Source organism: Choristoneura fumiferana, chromosome 23 (assembly GCF_025370935.1).
Source record: "Choristoneura fumiferana chromosome 23, NRCan_CFum_1, whole genome shotgun sequence".
NCBI lineage: Eukaryota > Metazoa > Arthropoda > Insecta > Lepidoptera > Tortricidae > Choristoneura > Choristoneura fumiferana.
The window spans coordinates 14,427,437-14,446,005 of record NC_133494.1 but is presented as its reverse complement, the minus strand read 5'-3'; the positions used below and the strand labels follow the sequence as shown (position 1 = coordinate 14,446,005).

Here is an 18,569-nt window from a genome sequence, read left to right as displayed (position 1 = left end):
GGCATGTGTATACTTCCTAATAGGGTTAGGACGTATAACAGCCTCTTGGATCCCTCAATCCTCACTTGAGGACATAAGCATTTTAATTTTCCTCCTCCTGGATCCTGGAGGTGATTTTGCCGAAACCGCTATTTCTTCAAAAAATCGGAAAAATAGGTTTTCTAAGGATTTCGTATTTTGTACGGAATATTCCAAGTTTAGGCATATTTTATACCTTAGGCTGATATTTACTCTTAAACTATTAATAATCCTCAAGAAAACTTAACCGTTATAGTTTTTCTTGTAAGTTTGATATACTTACTACCATCCTGAATTTTTTCCACCCACTTTTTTGCACTTTTGAATATTTTGCAAACATATCACTGAATTGAAAAATCGTTTTAGCAACCCCCTAATGGTTTTAAAATACCTATCCAACGATACCCCACAATATATGGTTAGTTGAGAAAAAAAACACCTCCACTTTGCGTCTATGGGAGGTACCCTAAAAAATTTTTTTTTACTTTTTTATTGTACCACTTTGTCGGCGTGACTGATATGTATATTCATGTCAAATTACAGCTTTCTAGTACTAACGGTCTCTGAGCTTACCCGCGGACAGTCAGACAGACAGACGGACAGACATGGCGAAACTATTTAAGGGTTCCTAGTTGACTACGGAACCCTAAAATTGCGGACATTTTTTTAAACGATCGGAATAGATTGTGCTCTTGATTCTGATTAAGAAAAACTATAATTTTTCCAAAATTAAAAAAAAAGTGTAAGTATTTTTTTTTTAAAACGCCCATCTACTTAATATTACATATTCTGTGCCATGCCAATGTAGATGAACATAGACATAATAAAGGGCCTTAAGGTAACGAGAAAGTCCCATTACTTAAAATGTATCGAGTTTCAAGATAGGCGGCTAATTAATGTAGACTTTGCCTTATAGGCGTAATAGCAATCGTGTTAGACGTGCCTTTCGTATAAAATTATGCTTAGGCACTGAATAATAAGCCAGACTACTTGCTTAGTACTCGAAAAATCGATAGTTTACAATCGATAGTTTTAATCGGAAAAGCCTATCGATAGTATCGAATATCGATATCTCTTTTCATGCAATACTATAGATAGTATCGATATTATTGCTGTCTAATTATGCACCTCTTCCGTTTCTAATTCAATGTTCGATTGTAGTTCTTGAAATTTTTGTAAATTGTCCGTTAAAGATTGTATACGTACGTTGATTTCATCAATGTTGAAGTTTGCCTGGCTTGAAATTATGTTTTGCGTCTTTGTAAGTGTGCCGCGCAGCACTGCATGCGCCCAACGGGCCTTTGATACATCGAATGGATTCATGGGTTCATAGAATCTCGTCGCCAGTGATAAATTCGTAACTCATATCAAATCATGAATTAATTGAATGACAGAATAACAAGTCACAGCGGTAACCCGAGTAATGAGGTATAGAGTTAAAGAGGTGATACGATGAAGGTATATATCAGTATCGATATTATCGATAGTTTTGAACAATCGATAGTGATCTAAGTGTATTTCAATATTATCGGTTATTATAAGCAAGATTGCAAGATGTAAAGGTGGGTGGCAGAATATAGTATTTTATATTCAGTTATAGGTAGAGTCATTCACGATGACGCCTGCCGTGGTTCTTATTACAATGTCATTAATGTCTAATTTTGACAAAATCACGCGTCTTCGTGGATAGCACTAGTTAGGTATATCCAATAATATTTTTAAAGAATTTGCATATACGATCTATAAAACCTAACCAACTTATTTTGAACATGAAACTACCGTGAGACTCACTCATATTAAATGATATTGTAACGGATAACTCACGTCTTAAACCGAGTTTAGCTCGACATGTTTCGGGCTATTTCGTAGCCCTTCTTCTCAGGAGCACGCGACTCGGCGGCTGCCGCAACACGCACACTACGCGCCACCGCTCTGCTCGCGCGACTTCCGACGAAACTAACACCGGCGCACAACTACCCGCATTTTTATCGTCATACCAACTTACTCTTAGTACTTAGAAGACTTATATATATAGCGTACTCAGCGGTAACTGCAATTTTTGAAAAATATTGGTCTCATCCATCTAAAGCTATGCCCATTCGCCCGTTAACCGTCGCCGACGCGTGTCATGTAAGTATGCGCTTGACATTCCGTTTCTATTACGGTCATGGCATGATACGGTGTACAGTCACCAGCACCAATATCTGACACAAGCGTGCATAAATATCTGATAAATACGACTCTATTTCTAGGGCCGGAAGGACGTGTCCGATATTTTTGCACGCTCCGCTGTGGCAGATATTAATGCTGGTGACTGTACTGGGGTAGTAGAGACCTTGAGTGCAACATCATAAATGAAGAAATTAAATTACTGGGCGGGCATGTTCACTTTAAATGATGCTTTATTTTTTCAGTTATTTTTACACAGACTCACGAGCAATATTGATTGATTTTGACGAATACCTACCTAGGTATGTTTCTGTGTCGCTTAAAATAGGCAAAAAAACTTTGGGTAAATAAATGATCTAAACAACAGCTTTGCTTACTTTTACTAAGTCAATTGGAATCAATAGTGTCCAGTAATTTTTTTCATGTGTACAGTCAAGTTCATAAACTTATGAGCAAAAACTTGATCAAAAATATCTGAACACGACTCTATTATTAACGGCGTACGCCGTCACAAGTTTATGAACTCGACTGTACAGTCGAGGCCAAAGATATCTTTATACTTAGTACCTTTGTCGCTGTTACCTCAAGTTTGAATTTTTTTTCCCAAGGCATACAGTGACAAGGTACCTATATACCTACTAAAGTGTAAAAAAATTCAATCAATCAATTTTCTTTAATTTAAGCATTTTGTGAGCTCACGCAATTATTCCGACCACGTTGTTGTAATGCCGAACACGACATCCCCAGTAATTAATTTAGTACTCGTAATGGGTAGTATACCTAACAAGCTTCATTGGTAAATATTCCACAAGGTAATAATAGACCGTGTTAATGATTTAACAAGTAGGTACCTAATACTACGGGAACCTTTCGACTGCCTTAATTTTATAAGCAGGGGTCGGACAAACAGTGCGGATGACGTACAAAATGACGTAATCTTGCACACAAGATGATGTTTTTATTTAAACTTCCGTGTGACATGTAGTCAAAGTAGCATTAATGAAGTAACAAAATAATCGTAAATAAACCAATTATCCAAGTACTGTCAGCAACACGCTTTTAATGAACATGAAACAAAAAAAATACCTAGTTTGTATTAAACAATGAAACAATGATGCAAAATGATGCACTTAGCAATTATTTTATTATCAAAAATTGTTTATTATCGATACATTTAATTCCTAATACTCAATATAACATTCTCATCTCACAGTAAACCTCTGGAGTGGCAAGCGTCCGGGTCCCGGCACACACTTGTTTGGCACGAGACCGGCTTTTTTTTCAAAATGGCCGCGCCACTTGACAGTAAATTTTAAATATGGCTCCGCCACTCCAAGCGTTAAGTTTTAATATGAATTACTTTGTCATGCAATACAATGGAAGTCACTATGACTTTTTGTATAAAAACTAAACATTAGGTTAAGAGTTACACACACAGATATGTACAGTCACCAGCAGCAACTTCTGCTACAACAAAGCATGCATCTGATGACTCCAATTCTAGGACTCATGGGATTTGCCAGATATGGGTCAATCAACTTTTTCTTGTCATTTATAGTTATAGTTACGGTCTCCTGAGTCACTCTTTAAATTAAACCGCTAGTTTATAGGGTCAAAATTTGCCAAACATTAATTTTTAAGCCCCTTCTATAATTAGTCATCTAATAAGCATGTAAGTATAATGTGACACAACATTTTTTCTATTAAACTGTACTACTTTTGTTCCCTCGCTGACAGGACAGAGACAGAATATAACAAGAAAAAGTCGATCCACCCATTTACATGCTCTGCTGTGGCAGATATTAATGCAGATAACAATAGATAATAGTTATTTCATATAGCCTTATTTAGTATTGCATTTACATAATGTTCTAGAATATATAATAATATGTATAAATCCCCTCACAAACATTTTACTATATTGCTTATTTACAACCGTAAATCTTTCTTTTATAGTTTTCAATACATAATTTTTTCCATGTCCAGTTATACACTTTTCTCACTCTCCGTAAGTTACTATTTGTTGTTTTGTTTTTAATTCATTGATATGGACCTCCGCAAAGTAATCTCTCACAATGAGAGAGCAGCTTGGGTCATATAGGTCCCACACTGCGCCAGTGTGTATTGGACATTTCACATACACAATGGAGTTTCTTTATAGTATGTGTGTGCAAAAATATTAATGATGTTTTCCTTCACTGTAAAGCTCATAGTTAATTTCACATTTATAAATTTCGCAAACTCTCTAGGTGTGAACTACAATATTCTATTAGGGTTCCGTACCTCGAAAGAAAAAAACGGAACCCTTATAGGATCACTTTGTTGTCCATTTGTCCGTCTGTCAAGACCCTTTTTCTCAGGAACGCGTGGAGGAATCAAGTTGAATTTTATATCAAATACTCAGGTCTACTGTTAGCTAGGAGCTGTGAAAAAATCAAACTTCTAAGACAACGCAATCAAAAGATACAGCCGTTTATATCGCAAATTTTCGAAAGTCGCAAGGGAATCAAAACCTACAGGGTACTTCCCGTGAACTCACGATACTTGAAATTTGGTATGAAGCAACGTCTTATAGCACAGATAAAGGAAAAATTGCGAAAACCGTAAATTTTTAGTTACATCATATAATAAAAATATTTATACGGAACCCTCGGTGCGCGAGTCCGACTCGCACTTGGCCGGGTTTTTTTTGTTAAGTATATGGCATGTTAAAATGCGACAAAATTAAAAGTACAGAGATAAGAAAGAAAACTAAAGTGTCAGACATTCTCACCCGAATTGACCATTTAAAATGGAGCTGGACGGGACACATGCTGAGATGTAAACAAAATAAGTGGAGCAAACAGGTCACACTGTGGTACCCTAGGGACAGTACCAGGAAAAGAGGACGCCCAATAAGGAGGTGGGTGGACGATATCCGTTTGACCCTGGGGCCACAGTGGACCAGAGTTGCGGATGACAGAGCAGAGTGGAGATTGTTGGAGGAGGCCTATGCCAGAAGGCACACCGATTTAAGGGATATTCTATAAATATTTGTAAAAAGTGTTAATCGGAAATAAATGGCTTATTATTATTATTATTATTATTACATGGCATGTTTTAATCACATAGGACAGCCATAGCCATTTCTGTAGATATAGAATCAGACCTACGATTATCAGTTTTCTCCGTTTCCTGTTCATCCGTAGCCCACCAGCTCTCGTCATCATCATGTATAAAGCATAAGAACAGATCATCTTCATACGTCGGAAAATAATATTCAGGCTGATCCCATTTTTCCTTCTTCAATTCCCAATGTTTCACTTCCTTCAAATGCTTCTCCAAATTAACAGAATCATCAAACACAGTTTCGCAGCTTAAGCATTGCTTTAAATGTATCTGCCGCCTAATGTAGTTCACAATTTTGATTTTATGATAAAAATCTAAACCTGTAGTTGCTTTTGTAAATGAAAAATCGTGCTTCCGTTCCATGTGGTCTAACATAGTTTCGTATTCCATCTCTGTATGCTCGCACAGCAGGCAAGTTATTTGTGGACCATCTTCTTCAACCCATTCCGACCATTCAGGGTCGCTATCTACATTTGAATCGCGGTCATTCACTGGATTTGGTATTCTCTGTGGTTGACTTTTGTTATGATGTTTTGGGTGTTTGTGTCTAGTTTGAGGGTCCCCAATGTAATTCACCATGAAGAACTTATCATATTCCTTATTCTCAGGATTGATTCTTTTATGGCCTTTTTTTCTCATATGCTCCTTAAGAATAATGCGGTCTTTGAATGATCCTTCACAGTAAATACAGTGCAGGTTGTCTAGTTTTGCTGCTACAGTGTCTATTAATTTATCAATGAATATTAGGTTCTCTGGTTTTGCAATATGAAAATTGTGTTTTTCAAATAAATGCTTCAGGTAATTAGCTCTTGTGTCTTTAGAGACGTATCTACAGAATAAGCACTCTTTTTCATAGTTTTTATCCTCTCTTTCAAACTGGTGTCTTTGTAGTAGTTTCTCTAGTTTTGTTTGTTGCAAGTTTGTCCGTAACTCTTTGTCTTCTGGTAAGACATCGCTTAGTAAGTAATATTCTTCGTCTTTTGACTTGGTACCGTCTGGTTTGCTGTCCAGCAACATTGTCGTACAGAAATAAGGCAGGCTTTGATCTGTAAAAAAATTTGTTAAAACATTAACTCACCAATTTTAAAGGCATTATTAACAGTACAAACTTTGGAATCTGGTGTATTTACTATAGAGGACAGTAACAAGAGTGGAGCTCTATTAAGTCTCAATCACAATTCACACAGTCACAGAAAAGTATATAAGACAAAATGCTTTTTTTAGCATATTCTAGAATCCAGATGATACATTTGTAAAAGACAGATCTTATATTGGTATCCTTTTGATGCCACCAAATTTTTTCCAAGTCGGCCCCTAAATTTTCAATGTAGTTGTAAACTTTAAAGATAACTTAGTTAGGCAAAATATACTTTTTTAACGTCTTCCTTATATTAGAATACATAATTTTATTATTCTATCTTTGAAAAATGTCCGTTTAACCACATACACCTTCACCAAAACTAACCTTTAAATCTTATACGCCAATATCTCAAATATTCAAACAAATCAGCTATTTGATTCACATCGGCAATAACCAAGCGGTGTTTCATGAAGAAATGTGTGAGCATTTGCTTTTCTCCATCGGGTAATGTGAACTTTTCATGGCACAAAATGCACTCGCACTCCTGTACGTCGTTGTCCTTAAAAATTGTCGGTGTTTCACTTTTTTGGTGTAAAGTAAGTGGGCCGAAGAACTGCTTGTCGGGTTTCGACATAGTTTTTAGTTATTAATTAATCTTCACGGGTAATCTTCAACGATTTCACAGCTTTTTGGTAGGTATCAGCTGTCGCCAAGCGAGCGAACAAGAATCAATGACGTTGACGTTGTCAAAATGACAACACAAGCTAGAGAAGTGTTTTTCTGGTTTTTCGCAATCGTATGTGAGACGTTTTTTTAACTTTTAAGTCTTATTGTCAAAATTTGAAAAAGGTTCATGATTCAAACCTAAAGACCAAAAAATTCTACATAAAAAAAATACAATGAGATAGTCTTGAATCATGTTCACTGTAGTGAACTAGTGGCGAACACTATCAATTTAATATATATAAGTAAACAGTATAAATAGAACAATTAAAAAGTAACTTTGCCCACCTATTCGTCTGTCTGTCTGTTTGTTTGTTTGTTTAAATACATCTTCACACTTAAACTGCTGAACCAATATCTATGATAATATGAAATTGTGTAAGGTGCTTTAGGGTAATTCCGTAAACGGGGTTATTCCATTTATTTAAAATTTCTCCTAAACGTGTTGATGTTTAACCACTGGCAGCACTTAAATGGACGCCCCATTTACCGCTCCTCGCGTCTCTCCAGATGATGCGAGGCGCTGACATCGGTTGGACGTGCAATATATATTTTTTTGGGTCGAGTGCATTTTCGTGCCAAAAAGTTAAATACGAAATAACCCCAACACCGCTAACTCTAAAACCTGATAAGTTACAAGATTGAACTATTAATGTTATGACAAATAATCGTTTTTTGCGAATGACTGTGTCAGTCTAAAAGGCCTAGCTATAGTTTAATTTTTTTCCCGAATTACCCCTTTAGGGGTTATTCCAGTGAAGTGATTCCCGAAATAACCCCAGCTTACTTTAGTATGGTAATTGTCTGAGGTATTCAAACTTTCAACTTTTCAAGATTTACATTTTTTTATTTGTGGTGCCAACCTCCATCTATGGACCCCAAGCCAACCTTACCTGCCCGTGGTGCACCCTGCCGTCTGACAGACTGGGCTCTGGCAGCTGGCTGATTGCGGCATAGCGCAGCCAAAATCGGCACAGTTAAGTCCCCGGGCCCCGGATGGGCTGCAGCATCGGCGGTGCAATAAACTGTGCCCTACGATCGCCAACTCGCATGCCCAGTGTGGGGATTATGGGCAAACCCCTACCAGAATTAAGCGCACGGCAAAGAGATGGCCCCCAGTTCCCGGTCGCCCCGCTATTCCTTGCCATAGTAGCGTTCATGGTAACGGTAGGGCAGAGGATGCTAAGAATCCCGGTCGATCCAAGGCTACCTAAGTAAACTGACCCTGGCTACCTAGAACGGACGGACTTTTAGGACTCTTCTAGCGCAGTTGGAAGTGGAGCTGGAGAACATAAGGGTGGCATATTCAGGAGTTAAGTGAAATACATAGAGAGGGCACCATCATCTTAGACTCGGGCCACCTTCTGTACTTCCGCGAGGATGATCAAACATCACAGGGTGGCGTAGGGTTCCTTGTTAATAGATCCCTCTCTAACAACATTAAAGAGATCTCCAGTGTGTCGAACAGGGTAGCGTACCTGATACTTCGGCTATCAAAACGATGTAGCATGAACTTTATTTAGTTGCTTGCATACTTGCTTCTTTGAAATGATTATGGTTCACGCGAGCGAAACATGCTCACTTGCAAGCTTGCTTAAATGTTTGCTTGCATGCTTGCTTGCTTGCATACTTGCTTGCAAGCTAGCTTAAATGATTGCTTAAATGCTTGCTAGGATGCTTGCTTGATTGCTTGCTTCATTGAATGTTTATGATTCACGCGAGCGTAGCCGCGGGTAAAATCTAGTTCAAAATATTAAAGTGACATGGCATTTCTAATTGTTTTATATACTTACTAGTATATTCCCGCGGCTTCGCTCCTCTCCCCCTATTCTGCTATTCGGGGCGGAGACAAAATCTACAATCCACACATCAAAGATCATAATAATCTGTCCAGCTATTCAAGAGTTATAAATGGTGTAACTAATCCATCTTTGTTCTATAATATATGTAGATTTAATATTCCTTTGCGGCAAATTTTGAGAACCACATTGCGTTTGTGGGGTTATTTCGGAATACAGATATTGAAAAAATCTGTAACTGTGGATATTACTAACGAAATAAAAAATAAAAATGAATGGGGTAATTTCAGCCTAAAAAGAAATATGAACCTTGAGCCAAATTATAATAAAGTCCACCTTTCAATAACACGCAGAATAACCCCGCTATATTCCGAAATAGCCCCTGTGCAAAAAAAATAAGTAACTAGTTTTTGAATACCAATATTTCCATAAATCGATCATATTTTAGAAACTTTTTTATATAGTATATAAGATCGATTAGTGGAAACGACAGAAATATCCTAAGATTTTAAATATAATGTATCAACTCGGAGTAATTAACGAAATTACAAACGTCATGTCAACTCATCAAAAATCCACGTGGAATTACCCCAAAGCACCTTAGGTAAGTACACATTTAAGTACCTACCTATCGCGTTTTTCTGTACTTAAACCGACATTTTGCAAATAAGTAGGTATACTTAGGTACTTATTTACCGCGCAAAACTGCGTTTGTAATTGAAAAGGGCAACAATAGGTCCCTATTGTTTTACCTTTTATTATTAGGTACTTTTGGATGACATAAATAATACCTACCTACTGGATGATGCTCTCAATGATAATTGTAGGTACTTAAAGTAACTGTAAGCACTTATAATGATGATTGATAAGGAATGTTTGTTTGTTTTAATTTGCACAGTGATAAAATGAACACGCGTGATCGTTGTGATGTGCATGTAGGTAAGTACCTAGCTCTAAGAATTGCTCCGTATTGTTTACCTATTTTTTTTAAACCTTCCGTGCGAATCATCTTAGATTGTTATGAACAGTGATGTAATAAACTGGTAATGATTTTTTAAAATAAACTTCCAGCCAGCGTACGACGTACCTACTACCTACTTATTTCGGTAGGTAAGAAAATAACAATATGAAATAATATATCAGGTAATAGCATACTTAGGTACTTAAGTAATATTTTAATTATTAAACATTGTCAAAATAAATAAGAGTAGTTACCTACAATAACACAACCAACTTATGGAATGTTTAAAACCTCTGACATTGTCATTTCAAAGTGGCAGGTGGTAGGACCTTGTGCAAGGTCCGCCCGGATTGCTACCACCATCTTGCTCGCTAATCCTACCGTGAAGCAGAAGTGTTGTGTTTCGGCGTGGAGAGTAGGTAAGACAGCCGGTGAAATTACTGGCACTTGAGGTATTCCACCTTAGGCGTCTAGGTTGGCAACGCATCTGCAATACCCCTGGTGTTACAGATGTTTATGGGCGGTGGTGATCTCTTACCATCAGGAGACCCATTTGTTTGCTCGTTTGCCATCCAGTCGAATAAAAAAAAAGTTCAATATCGCAAAAACGGCTGAACTCGGTTTCAATATTAGTGAGTTCAATATTTATTTTATTTAATTTTTCTGATATGATACCCTCTTGGGGAGTAGAGCAATCTAAATTTAATCATACGGGCATAACGGGCTAATCTTTCTTCAATTTTATTTTATAAAGAGAATCGTCTTTCTGACTGGCATTTGCCATCTTAAAACTTAAACAGTAATAAATTAAACCTGAATATCACTTTATTGTTTCAGTTCAGTTCAGTTAGACCTACACTCAACACAACACGAGATTCTGACTTCAGTTAATTAAAAACAAAACTGTTGGCTCAGTTAATATATTTATCAAGCCTAGAGAAAAATGGATTTCAAAGACAAAGTGGTGATTGTAACCGGAGGCAGTTCAGGAATAGGAGCTGAAACAGCAATCCAATTTGCCCAACAATCAGCAAAAGTAGTTATCGTCGGAAGAAACGAACAAAAACTAAGAAACGTAGCCATATCGTGTGAGAGTGCTAAAGGCATCAAACCACTGATAATAAAAGCTGATGTTACTATCGATTCAGACGTTAAAAGCATCATAGAAAAAACCATGGAACGCTTTGGTCAGATCGATATACTTGTAAACAACGCAGGTATTGTAGCGGAAGCCAAAATCCAAGACGGAATCGAAGTTTACGATAGACTCATGAATACCAACCTTCGTAGTGTTTACTTATTGACTAGCCTTGCTACTCCGTATTTGATTAAAACAAGGGGTAGCATCATAAATATTTCAAGTGTTGCTGGACAAAAAGCAGTTTCCAAATTTGTTGTTTATTGTACATCTAAAGCAGGTTTAGACATGTTTACAAAGTCATTAGCTAAAGAGTTAGGGGAGTATGGAGTGAGGGTCAATGCAATTAGCCCCGGACCTGTTAAGACTGATATATTTGCTGCTGCTGGCTTGGATGTCGAAGCATTTGTGAGAAACAGGGAGGCGTCCAGTCCTCTTGGCAAGATCGCTGTCGGCAAAGATATTGCTGATATGGTGCTCTACTTAGCAAGTGACAAGGCTAATAGTATCACTGGAAGTATTTATGTAATAGATAACGGGCGTTTGTTGGAGTGAGATAAATATTTGAAAATTAATGTTTTAAGTAATTTGAAATAAACAACTTTGTTTATTAATGGATTGTTTGATTCTATCCAAAATTCAATAACAAAATGTTTGTATCAGTGTCTTCTTTTATAAATAAATAATTTTGTTTTTATCATTATGTGATTACATAGCACTGTGATCATCTTCCTACAGTGTTAAAGTTTGTTCTTACTTTAGTACCTACTTACTTACATACAAATAATTCTTTATCAAATAAATATATGATTGACAGATTGATTGAATATGATTGACATCATACGGAACCTGCGATCTTAACTTTATGAATTGCATGCAGCTCCAGCTGAAGTTTGTGTCATATTCGTGAGTTTGACGGTGTAAAATATGCGCGAAGGTCAAATTAAGTACCACAGAAGCATTGTGATTAAATAGCCACTTATATAATATATAAAGCGTGTTTGTGGCTCGTATCGTATTGAATCGCTTGAACACATTGAACATTATAGTGTCGTAAAGATTACCGAAAGATAAGTTAATAGCTACATAAAAACTGCACTCTACCTTGATATCGTCTCGCGTCGTAATCAAAGAAGTACAGCGATACAGTGAAGTAGTAAAATTAAAAACGTTCCGGCAAAAAGAGGTTTAAAAATGGATTTTGAAAATAAAGTTGTGATTATCACTGGCGGAAGTTCCGGTATTGGTGCATCTATTGCAGTAGAATTTGCGAAGCTATCAGCAAAAGTTGTGATTGTTGGAAGGAACGCAGAAAATCTTACAGTGGTTGCCAAACAATGCGAAGAAGCTAAAAACATCAAGCCTTTAGTAGTGGAAGCCGATGTGACTGTGGATGTGGATGTGGAACGAATTGTTAATGAAACTGTGAAGGATTTTGGACGGATCGACGTGCTTGTTAACAACGCTGGAGCTGGAGCAGTCGTGGCATCAATCCTAGACGGCATACAAATATTCGACAAAATGATCGCAACAAATTTAAGAAGCGTTTATTTACTGACAAGTTTAGCTGTGCCTCATCTGATTAAAACAAAGGGGAATATTATAAATATTTCTAGCATCGCAGCGACCAAAGTAATTCCAAATTATCTTCCGTATGCAGTGTCTGAAGCTGGTTTGGACATGTTCACAAGATCTTTGGCTGCTGAATTGGGTGAGCACGGAGTCAGAGTCAACGCAGTTAGCACGGGACCAGGGAAATCGAAATTCCACGACAGAGCTGATATGAATTCAGATGTAGTCCTTGCAGCAAAGGCAAAGCAGACTCCGCTGCGAAAACACGCTTCAAGCGGTGACATTGCTCAAACTGTTATTTTCCTTGCAAGTGACAAGGCTCGTAATACGACTGCAACAATTAATGTTGTAGATATGGGGGAAATATTGTGGGTTCATAAAATGACCATAATAAAAAAAAAACATGTATAATCAAAATCAGATATAATATTTGAACTGTCTTTTACACTCTATTTACATAAAAATAATTAGGAACTTATGAATTCTGTAACTTAAAATTATTTACATACTTATCTTATAAATGCCACTGTTTATTGTATCGTATAAAGTTAAATACAGATTCTTTGCTTTCTTGATTTATACAACAATAAATAACAATTGTACGTGGGGTATTTACAGTAGGTAAATTATCACAATAGGAAATTTACATCGAAATTTAGCGTCATTAAAATACTGTTAGAGATTCTTTAGGCCTTGAAATTGCGCTACATCTTAATCGGTTAACAATTTTGGATTTGAACTATTCTTTAGGCTGGTATTAGTCGCATTTAGTGTACTAAAGCCTCGTTAAAATATAAGATTAAAAAAAAAACTACCTACTTATTCTTTCGGTGTAATATAGGATTGACTGGTGTTTTTGGACTGCCGTTTGACTGGGGACTTAATTGTTTCTATTCGTCAGTACAATATTTTTTTGTATAACTATGATGAATATATATTATGCTATTCTGCGTATCTTCCATTCGCTTCTGAACGTCTGAACACACTCAATAGTAGGTACCTAGTCGTTATAAGTCATTAACTAAAGATTATATTGACTGATTCTTGACTCACTCTATTTGTTAAGCATACCTACCATGATCACGAACGAACAAAAATATACTTAGTTAATTTAACTCATCTTCAATACCCCTACACATCTGCAGATGTTGTTGTTGTCCCTGGTGTTGTAGATGTTTATGGGCGGTGGTGATTTCTTACCATCAGGAGGACTTGCTCGTTTGCCATCCAGTCGAATAAAAAAAAATCTTTTTTCTTTGTCATAAACTTTCATTTTCGGACCGCAAAAAATAGGTTATTTACATTTTTCTTCGCTAAAAATAAGTTATCGCCGTTTTAGTTAATACCTATTGCTTAATACTGTTTTCTGTTTTGCTTATTTACACACAACATTTGTTTCGGCGATCAATGTTTTGTATGGCACCGTGGCCCCTTTGCTAGATGCTGTCACTTGTATCGCGTATCTTGTTCCCGCCTTCAGGCCGGAAAGTTTCTGCGCGATAGCTCTAGACCTGTTAAAAAAAACAAAAGTAAGTGCAGGACACCATTTTTTTGTATGAAAATATCAAAATCAGATAGCTGTTATAGTGGTTACATTAAGAACTGCACTCTGTGTTTATATTTAGATTCTGATAAGTATTAAATTATTATTTAAACGAATAATTGCTCGAACGCAATGTATAAACACAATTCAATGAATACGATATTTGACCACATCTATGAAAATATAGATATACAAACAAATGTTCGGCAAAGAGAAAAATGAATTCGGTTGAAAATTGGATATACAAGGTGGGCCCTGTAACAGGAGCAAATAATTAAACTACCAGCTTCCACTCTTCATCTTGAGCTAATTTAGTTCTACAACTTTTGAAAATAACTTGTATTATTATTTTTATTATAGTTTGAAGTTTAATTGGACAAGCAATGTATTGTGAAACCCGTCATTTTGTTACGTGACAGGCGATGTCATTTAGGCTATTGGATGTACATTGAAAATACCATTTAATTTGCTTAGAATAATCATAATGATGAAATTACTTAATTTTTGAAAATTGCAGAACTAAAGTAATTAAATTTGAGTTGTGGAACCTGTGTTTTAATTTTTTGCTTCTGTTACAGGGCCCACCCGGTTTAGCGATTTTTCAAAAAATCTATATACCTATCTGTATTTCTTTCTACAACGATTTTCTCTATGCAGCCAGTATAAGTGTGTGACACATGCAAGTATATCTTTCTCTGTCTAATCTTGAATTTGAAAGAAAGAAAGAAAAATGGTTTATTAACGGCCCCAACAGGTCATTAAGTCAGGTCATAGGTCATTTCAAACGTTTATATCTCTGCTATATGTAAAGGTAGCTTAAAAAATGTTTTTGTATTCGATAACATGCAGTCTCTGGCTTCAAGTCAAATACTGTACCTACCTATTGTGAGCTCTCATTTTTTATTAAAAAAAAATCAAATAAATGGATTATTTTTCAATGAATATTACTTGTTCATCAACTATAACCTAACGAACAAAAAGTTGGAAGACCTCCGAACTTGTCACTTTAAAGTTCAATATCTCAAAAATGGCTCGATTTCGATGAAACATGTCTAAGAACCATCGCTAGAAAACCTGCTTCCAAATAAAAAACCGCATTCAAATTGGTCTATCCGTTTAAGAGCTACGGTGCCACAGACAGACACACAGACACACATAGCGGTCAAACTATAACACCCCTCTTTTTGCGTCGGAGTTTAAAAATTAGGTTAAGTTAGTTTAGAACTGCAACTTCACCAGAAAACGAATCGCCGTCAGAAGCGAGTAAGTATCATAAAAGTAGGTTAGGTTAAGTTAAAACTGGGACCCCAACACTATGCACTATATTTTTCTTGGTAACAAGTTTTATTATTAATTAAATAATATGGGATAAAGAATCTTTGATTTATTATTCTATAATCTATGATATGAATCAAAACTCTACGTATTTGCAAGAAAAATCAATGATTTAAATTTATTGGAAGTAAATATTCTACGTATGGATTATTCTATGAAATGATACTATCAGAAAATAGTGAATCGAAATTCTATAGAACAATGTACAGCCAACCATGAATAATATGGTAAAAGTACATGTTGGTCAACTCACGGCGGTCGTTGGACGTGGTTAATGCACACCTTTGAAGACCGTTTGGTAGAGGCGCAAGAGTGCTGATCGCCGATGCCAGTTTCGCGAGCAACCGTGCAGTACCTACAGAAATAAACATTTGATTTAATTATTCACTGGTGAAGACAAAGAAGAGTTTCTCAAGACGATGCGTCTTTTAAAATTGATCCTATTAATATTACAAATACAAAAGTGTGTGTGTATTGTTCTGTGTGCGTGTGTGCTTGTAACTAATTCACACTTAAACAGGTGGATGGATTTAGATGAAATTTGGAAATTTGATCATCATCATCATGCCAGGCGACGTCCACTGCTGGATATAGGCCTCCCCCAAGACTCTCTACTCAGACCGGTGTTAGTGCTTTCCGCATCCGCCGCGATCTCACGATCTTAACCAGGTCCTCGCTCCATCTTGTTGGAGGCCTACCGACAATTTCAGATGAAAGATGAAATTTTAGACCAATCTTCTTTTCTAAGCCACAATAGAGCTTTCGCTATTACACTTCTTATCCCAATATATCCACAGAATACATCTAAAATTGCAAAATCTTAACCACTACATTCAGATAGGTACCTCAGCCAAATAAGTGGCATACCAATTTTTAAACAAGTTCCTATCAAATGAATATGTCGCTAAAGTCGAAAATTTAAGTTGACAGACACGTCTATTGGCATTATTGTTTTGACAAGCAAACGATTATCAGTTTTAGGGAGGTAGACCACATATTTGGATGATGGTACATCAAATTTTCCACACAATATTATACGGAGACCACGATGTAACTTCTAGCGAATTCCATGAGGTTTTACTAAAACAATGCAAGTTTAATTGTTAGTTAATAACTTAGGTACATCACGAGTATTTAACACAAGTACCTTGATAGATGCGCTATCTATTTGTAGTAGGTAAGGGATCACCACCTACCTATAATACGCGTTAAATATTATAATGTCTTCTTGTCAAAGGATTTGAATTTTATATTTGTTTGACCGGTAATATTTTTTGGAAATTTGTTGTAAAAAAGTACCTATACAAATTCCCAGAAACTACTTTTCGGTTTTAGCCTGTGTGTAAGATTTCAAATATCCTTTGCCTGATAACAGCGAGCTCATTCGAATTCAATATGTCTGATATGATAAGATACGTCCACTGCACAGCTATTTTTTATTGTGAAAGATAATCTAAGATAGCTTGTGTGAGAGTCAAAATAGGCACCTGAAAATAACACAACGCTAGCTCTGCTCATACAGTTCGCGTGACGTACCCACGTATCAAAAAGCCTCTTCATGTTGACTTCGGCTTTATGAATGCCTTTTAAATGATAGTAGACCTTATTGCCTACTAACACACTTGAATTCACAATCATTTTCATCACTTCTTTCTCTCACACGGCATAAGACGAGGCGAGAAAAAAGATAGTGATTGCGATTGCAAACGTCAGCGTGTATAGTTCAAACAAAATAAATAATAATATCATTCAGTCTGATTCAACTAAGGTTTTGTAATGAATTTATCTGACATATTGTTCTAAGTTGACATTGTGAATTGTATCGGTTTAATAAATGTTGTGATAAATGAAGTATTATAGTGAAATGATGCAGCACATAATATCATAATATTGTTTATTTTCCTTTTACAAAAGTCCTTTTCATAACAATGTTAAGACCTCCTATTGTTAAAAACTTGTGTCAGGAGGCCTCGCCTCGCTCTTCTAAAAAGTAGTACAGTTTTTAGGGTTCCGGAGCCTAAATGGCAAAAACAGAACCCTTATAGTTTCGCCATGTCTGTCTGTCTGTCTGTCTGTCCGTCCGCGGCTTTACTCAGGGACTATCAATGCTAGACAGATGTAATTTTGCACGGATATATATATAAACTATGCCGACATAATAGTACAGTAAAAAAATACGAAAAAAATTTTTTTTAGGGTAAAGCGGAGGTGATTTTTTTTTCACCCTATAGTGAGGGGTATCGTTAGATAGGTCTTTTAAAACCATTAGGGGTTTGCTAAGACGGTTTTTCGATTCGGTTATATGTTTGCGAAATATTCAACTTTAAAGTGCAAATTTTCATTAAAATAGGGCGTTCCCCCCCCCCCTCTACAATCTAAACCGGTGAGTAGAAAAATTTGAAAAAATTCACAATGATAGTAAGTATATCAAACTTACAAGGAAAACTATAACGGCTAAGTTTGCTTGAGAATTATTAGTAGTTTAAGAGTAAATAGCAGCCTAAGGTATAAAATATACCTAAACTTGGAAGATTCCGTATAAAATACGAAATCCTTACAAAAATATTACTTAATTTTTTCGTAATGGCTACGGAACCCTATTGGGCGTGTCCGACACGCTCTTGGCCGGTTTTTTCAACGTAAAATAGTTTAGGTACTTTACATAAAATACTATTGTGTGTGTGGTATTAGGACTGTAAAGTCTTACTTGATGACGTCACCCTCGTGATTTATGGCCGGTAAGTAGGCAACATCGATGGTGTGGCAAGAGCGGAGAGGGCGCAGCTCGCGAACCCCCGCCTCTGACAACTCCGGCGCACTAATGCCGGAACGGGCGGAAGATGCTGTCAGCTGAAAAAAATTAGATCTGTAGTAGCCAGATATAAAATAAACCGGCCAAGTGTGAGTCGGAGTCGCGCACGAAGGGTTCCACCATTATCTATAGGTACAATATTAGACATTAGCAAAAAAACGTCAAAAAAGTCAAATTTGTTGTATGGGAGCCCCCCTTAAACATTTATTTTATTTTGATTTAATTATTTATTTTTGAAGTTATAGTAAAAATAAAGATTCTGTGAATATTTCAAGCGTCTAGATGTACCTACTTGTTGCCGTTATTAATA

The 18,569-nt window shown here is 36.4% G+C and overlaps 4 protein-coding genes across 4 annotated transcripts in view; 2 read left to right on the top strand and 2 right to left on the bottom strand.

The window, feature by feature from the left end:
* Positions 1-3,304: 3,304 nt before the first annotated feature.
* On the bottom strand, positions 3,305-7,125 carry LOC141441027 (zinc finger protein 277). The gene is made up of 2 exons (XM_074105646.1): positions 6,761-7,125; positions 3,305-6,341 (listed from the first exon to the last, which is right to left on the bottom strand). Exons 1-2 carry the CDS (start codon positions 7,008-7,010, stop codon positions 5,287-5,289), a joined length of 1,305 nt encoding a protein of 434 aa, XP_073961747.1. The 5' UTR covers positions 7,011-7,125; the 3' UTR covers positions 3,305-5,286.
* Positions 7,126-10,696: 3,571 nt separating this feature from the next.
* LOC141441030 (3-oxoacyl-[acyl-carrier-protein] reductase FabG-like) lies at positions 10,697-11,809 on the top strand. The gene has a single exon (XM_074105650.1). It carries the CDS (start codon positions 10,803-10,805, stop codon positions 11,550-11,552), a length of 750 nt encoding a protein of 249 aa, XP_073961751.1. The 5' UTR covers positions 10,697-10,802; the 3' UTR covers positions 11,553-11,809.
* A 219-nt stretch (positions 11,810-12,028) lies between these two features.
* LOC141441029 (glucose 1-dehydrogenase 4-like) lies at positions 12,029-13,617 on the top strand. The gene has a single exon (XM_074105649.1). The coding sequence runs from the start codon at positions 12,192-12,194 to the stop codon at positions 12,978-12,980; it is 789 nt and encodes a 262-aa protein (XP_073961750.1). The 5' UTR covers positions 12,029-12,191; the 3' UTR covers positions 12,981-13,617.
* Positions 12,978-18,569, bottom strand: part of LOC141441026 (protein NDNF-like) — a 72,399-nt gene continuing 66,807 nt past the window's right edge. The window contains exons 11-13 of the mRNA XM_074105645.1: positions 18,155-18,297; positions 15,701-15,802; positions 12,978-14,080 (exon numbers count right to left, since the gene is read on the bottom strand). Of these exons, the coding sequence (XP_073961746.1) occupies positions 13,945-14,080; positions 15,701-15,802; positions 18,155-18,297 (381 nt within the window). The 3' untranslated portion in view covers positions 12,978-13,944. The remainder of the gene's footprint in view (positions 14,081-15,700; positions 15,803-18,154; positions 18,298-18,569) is intronic.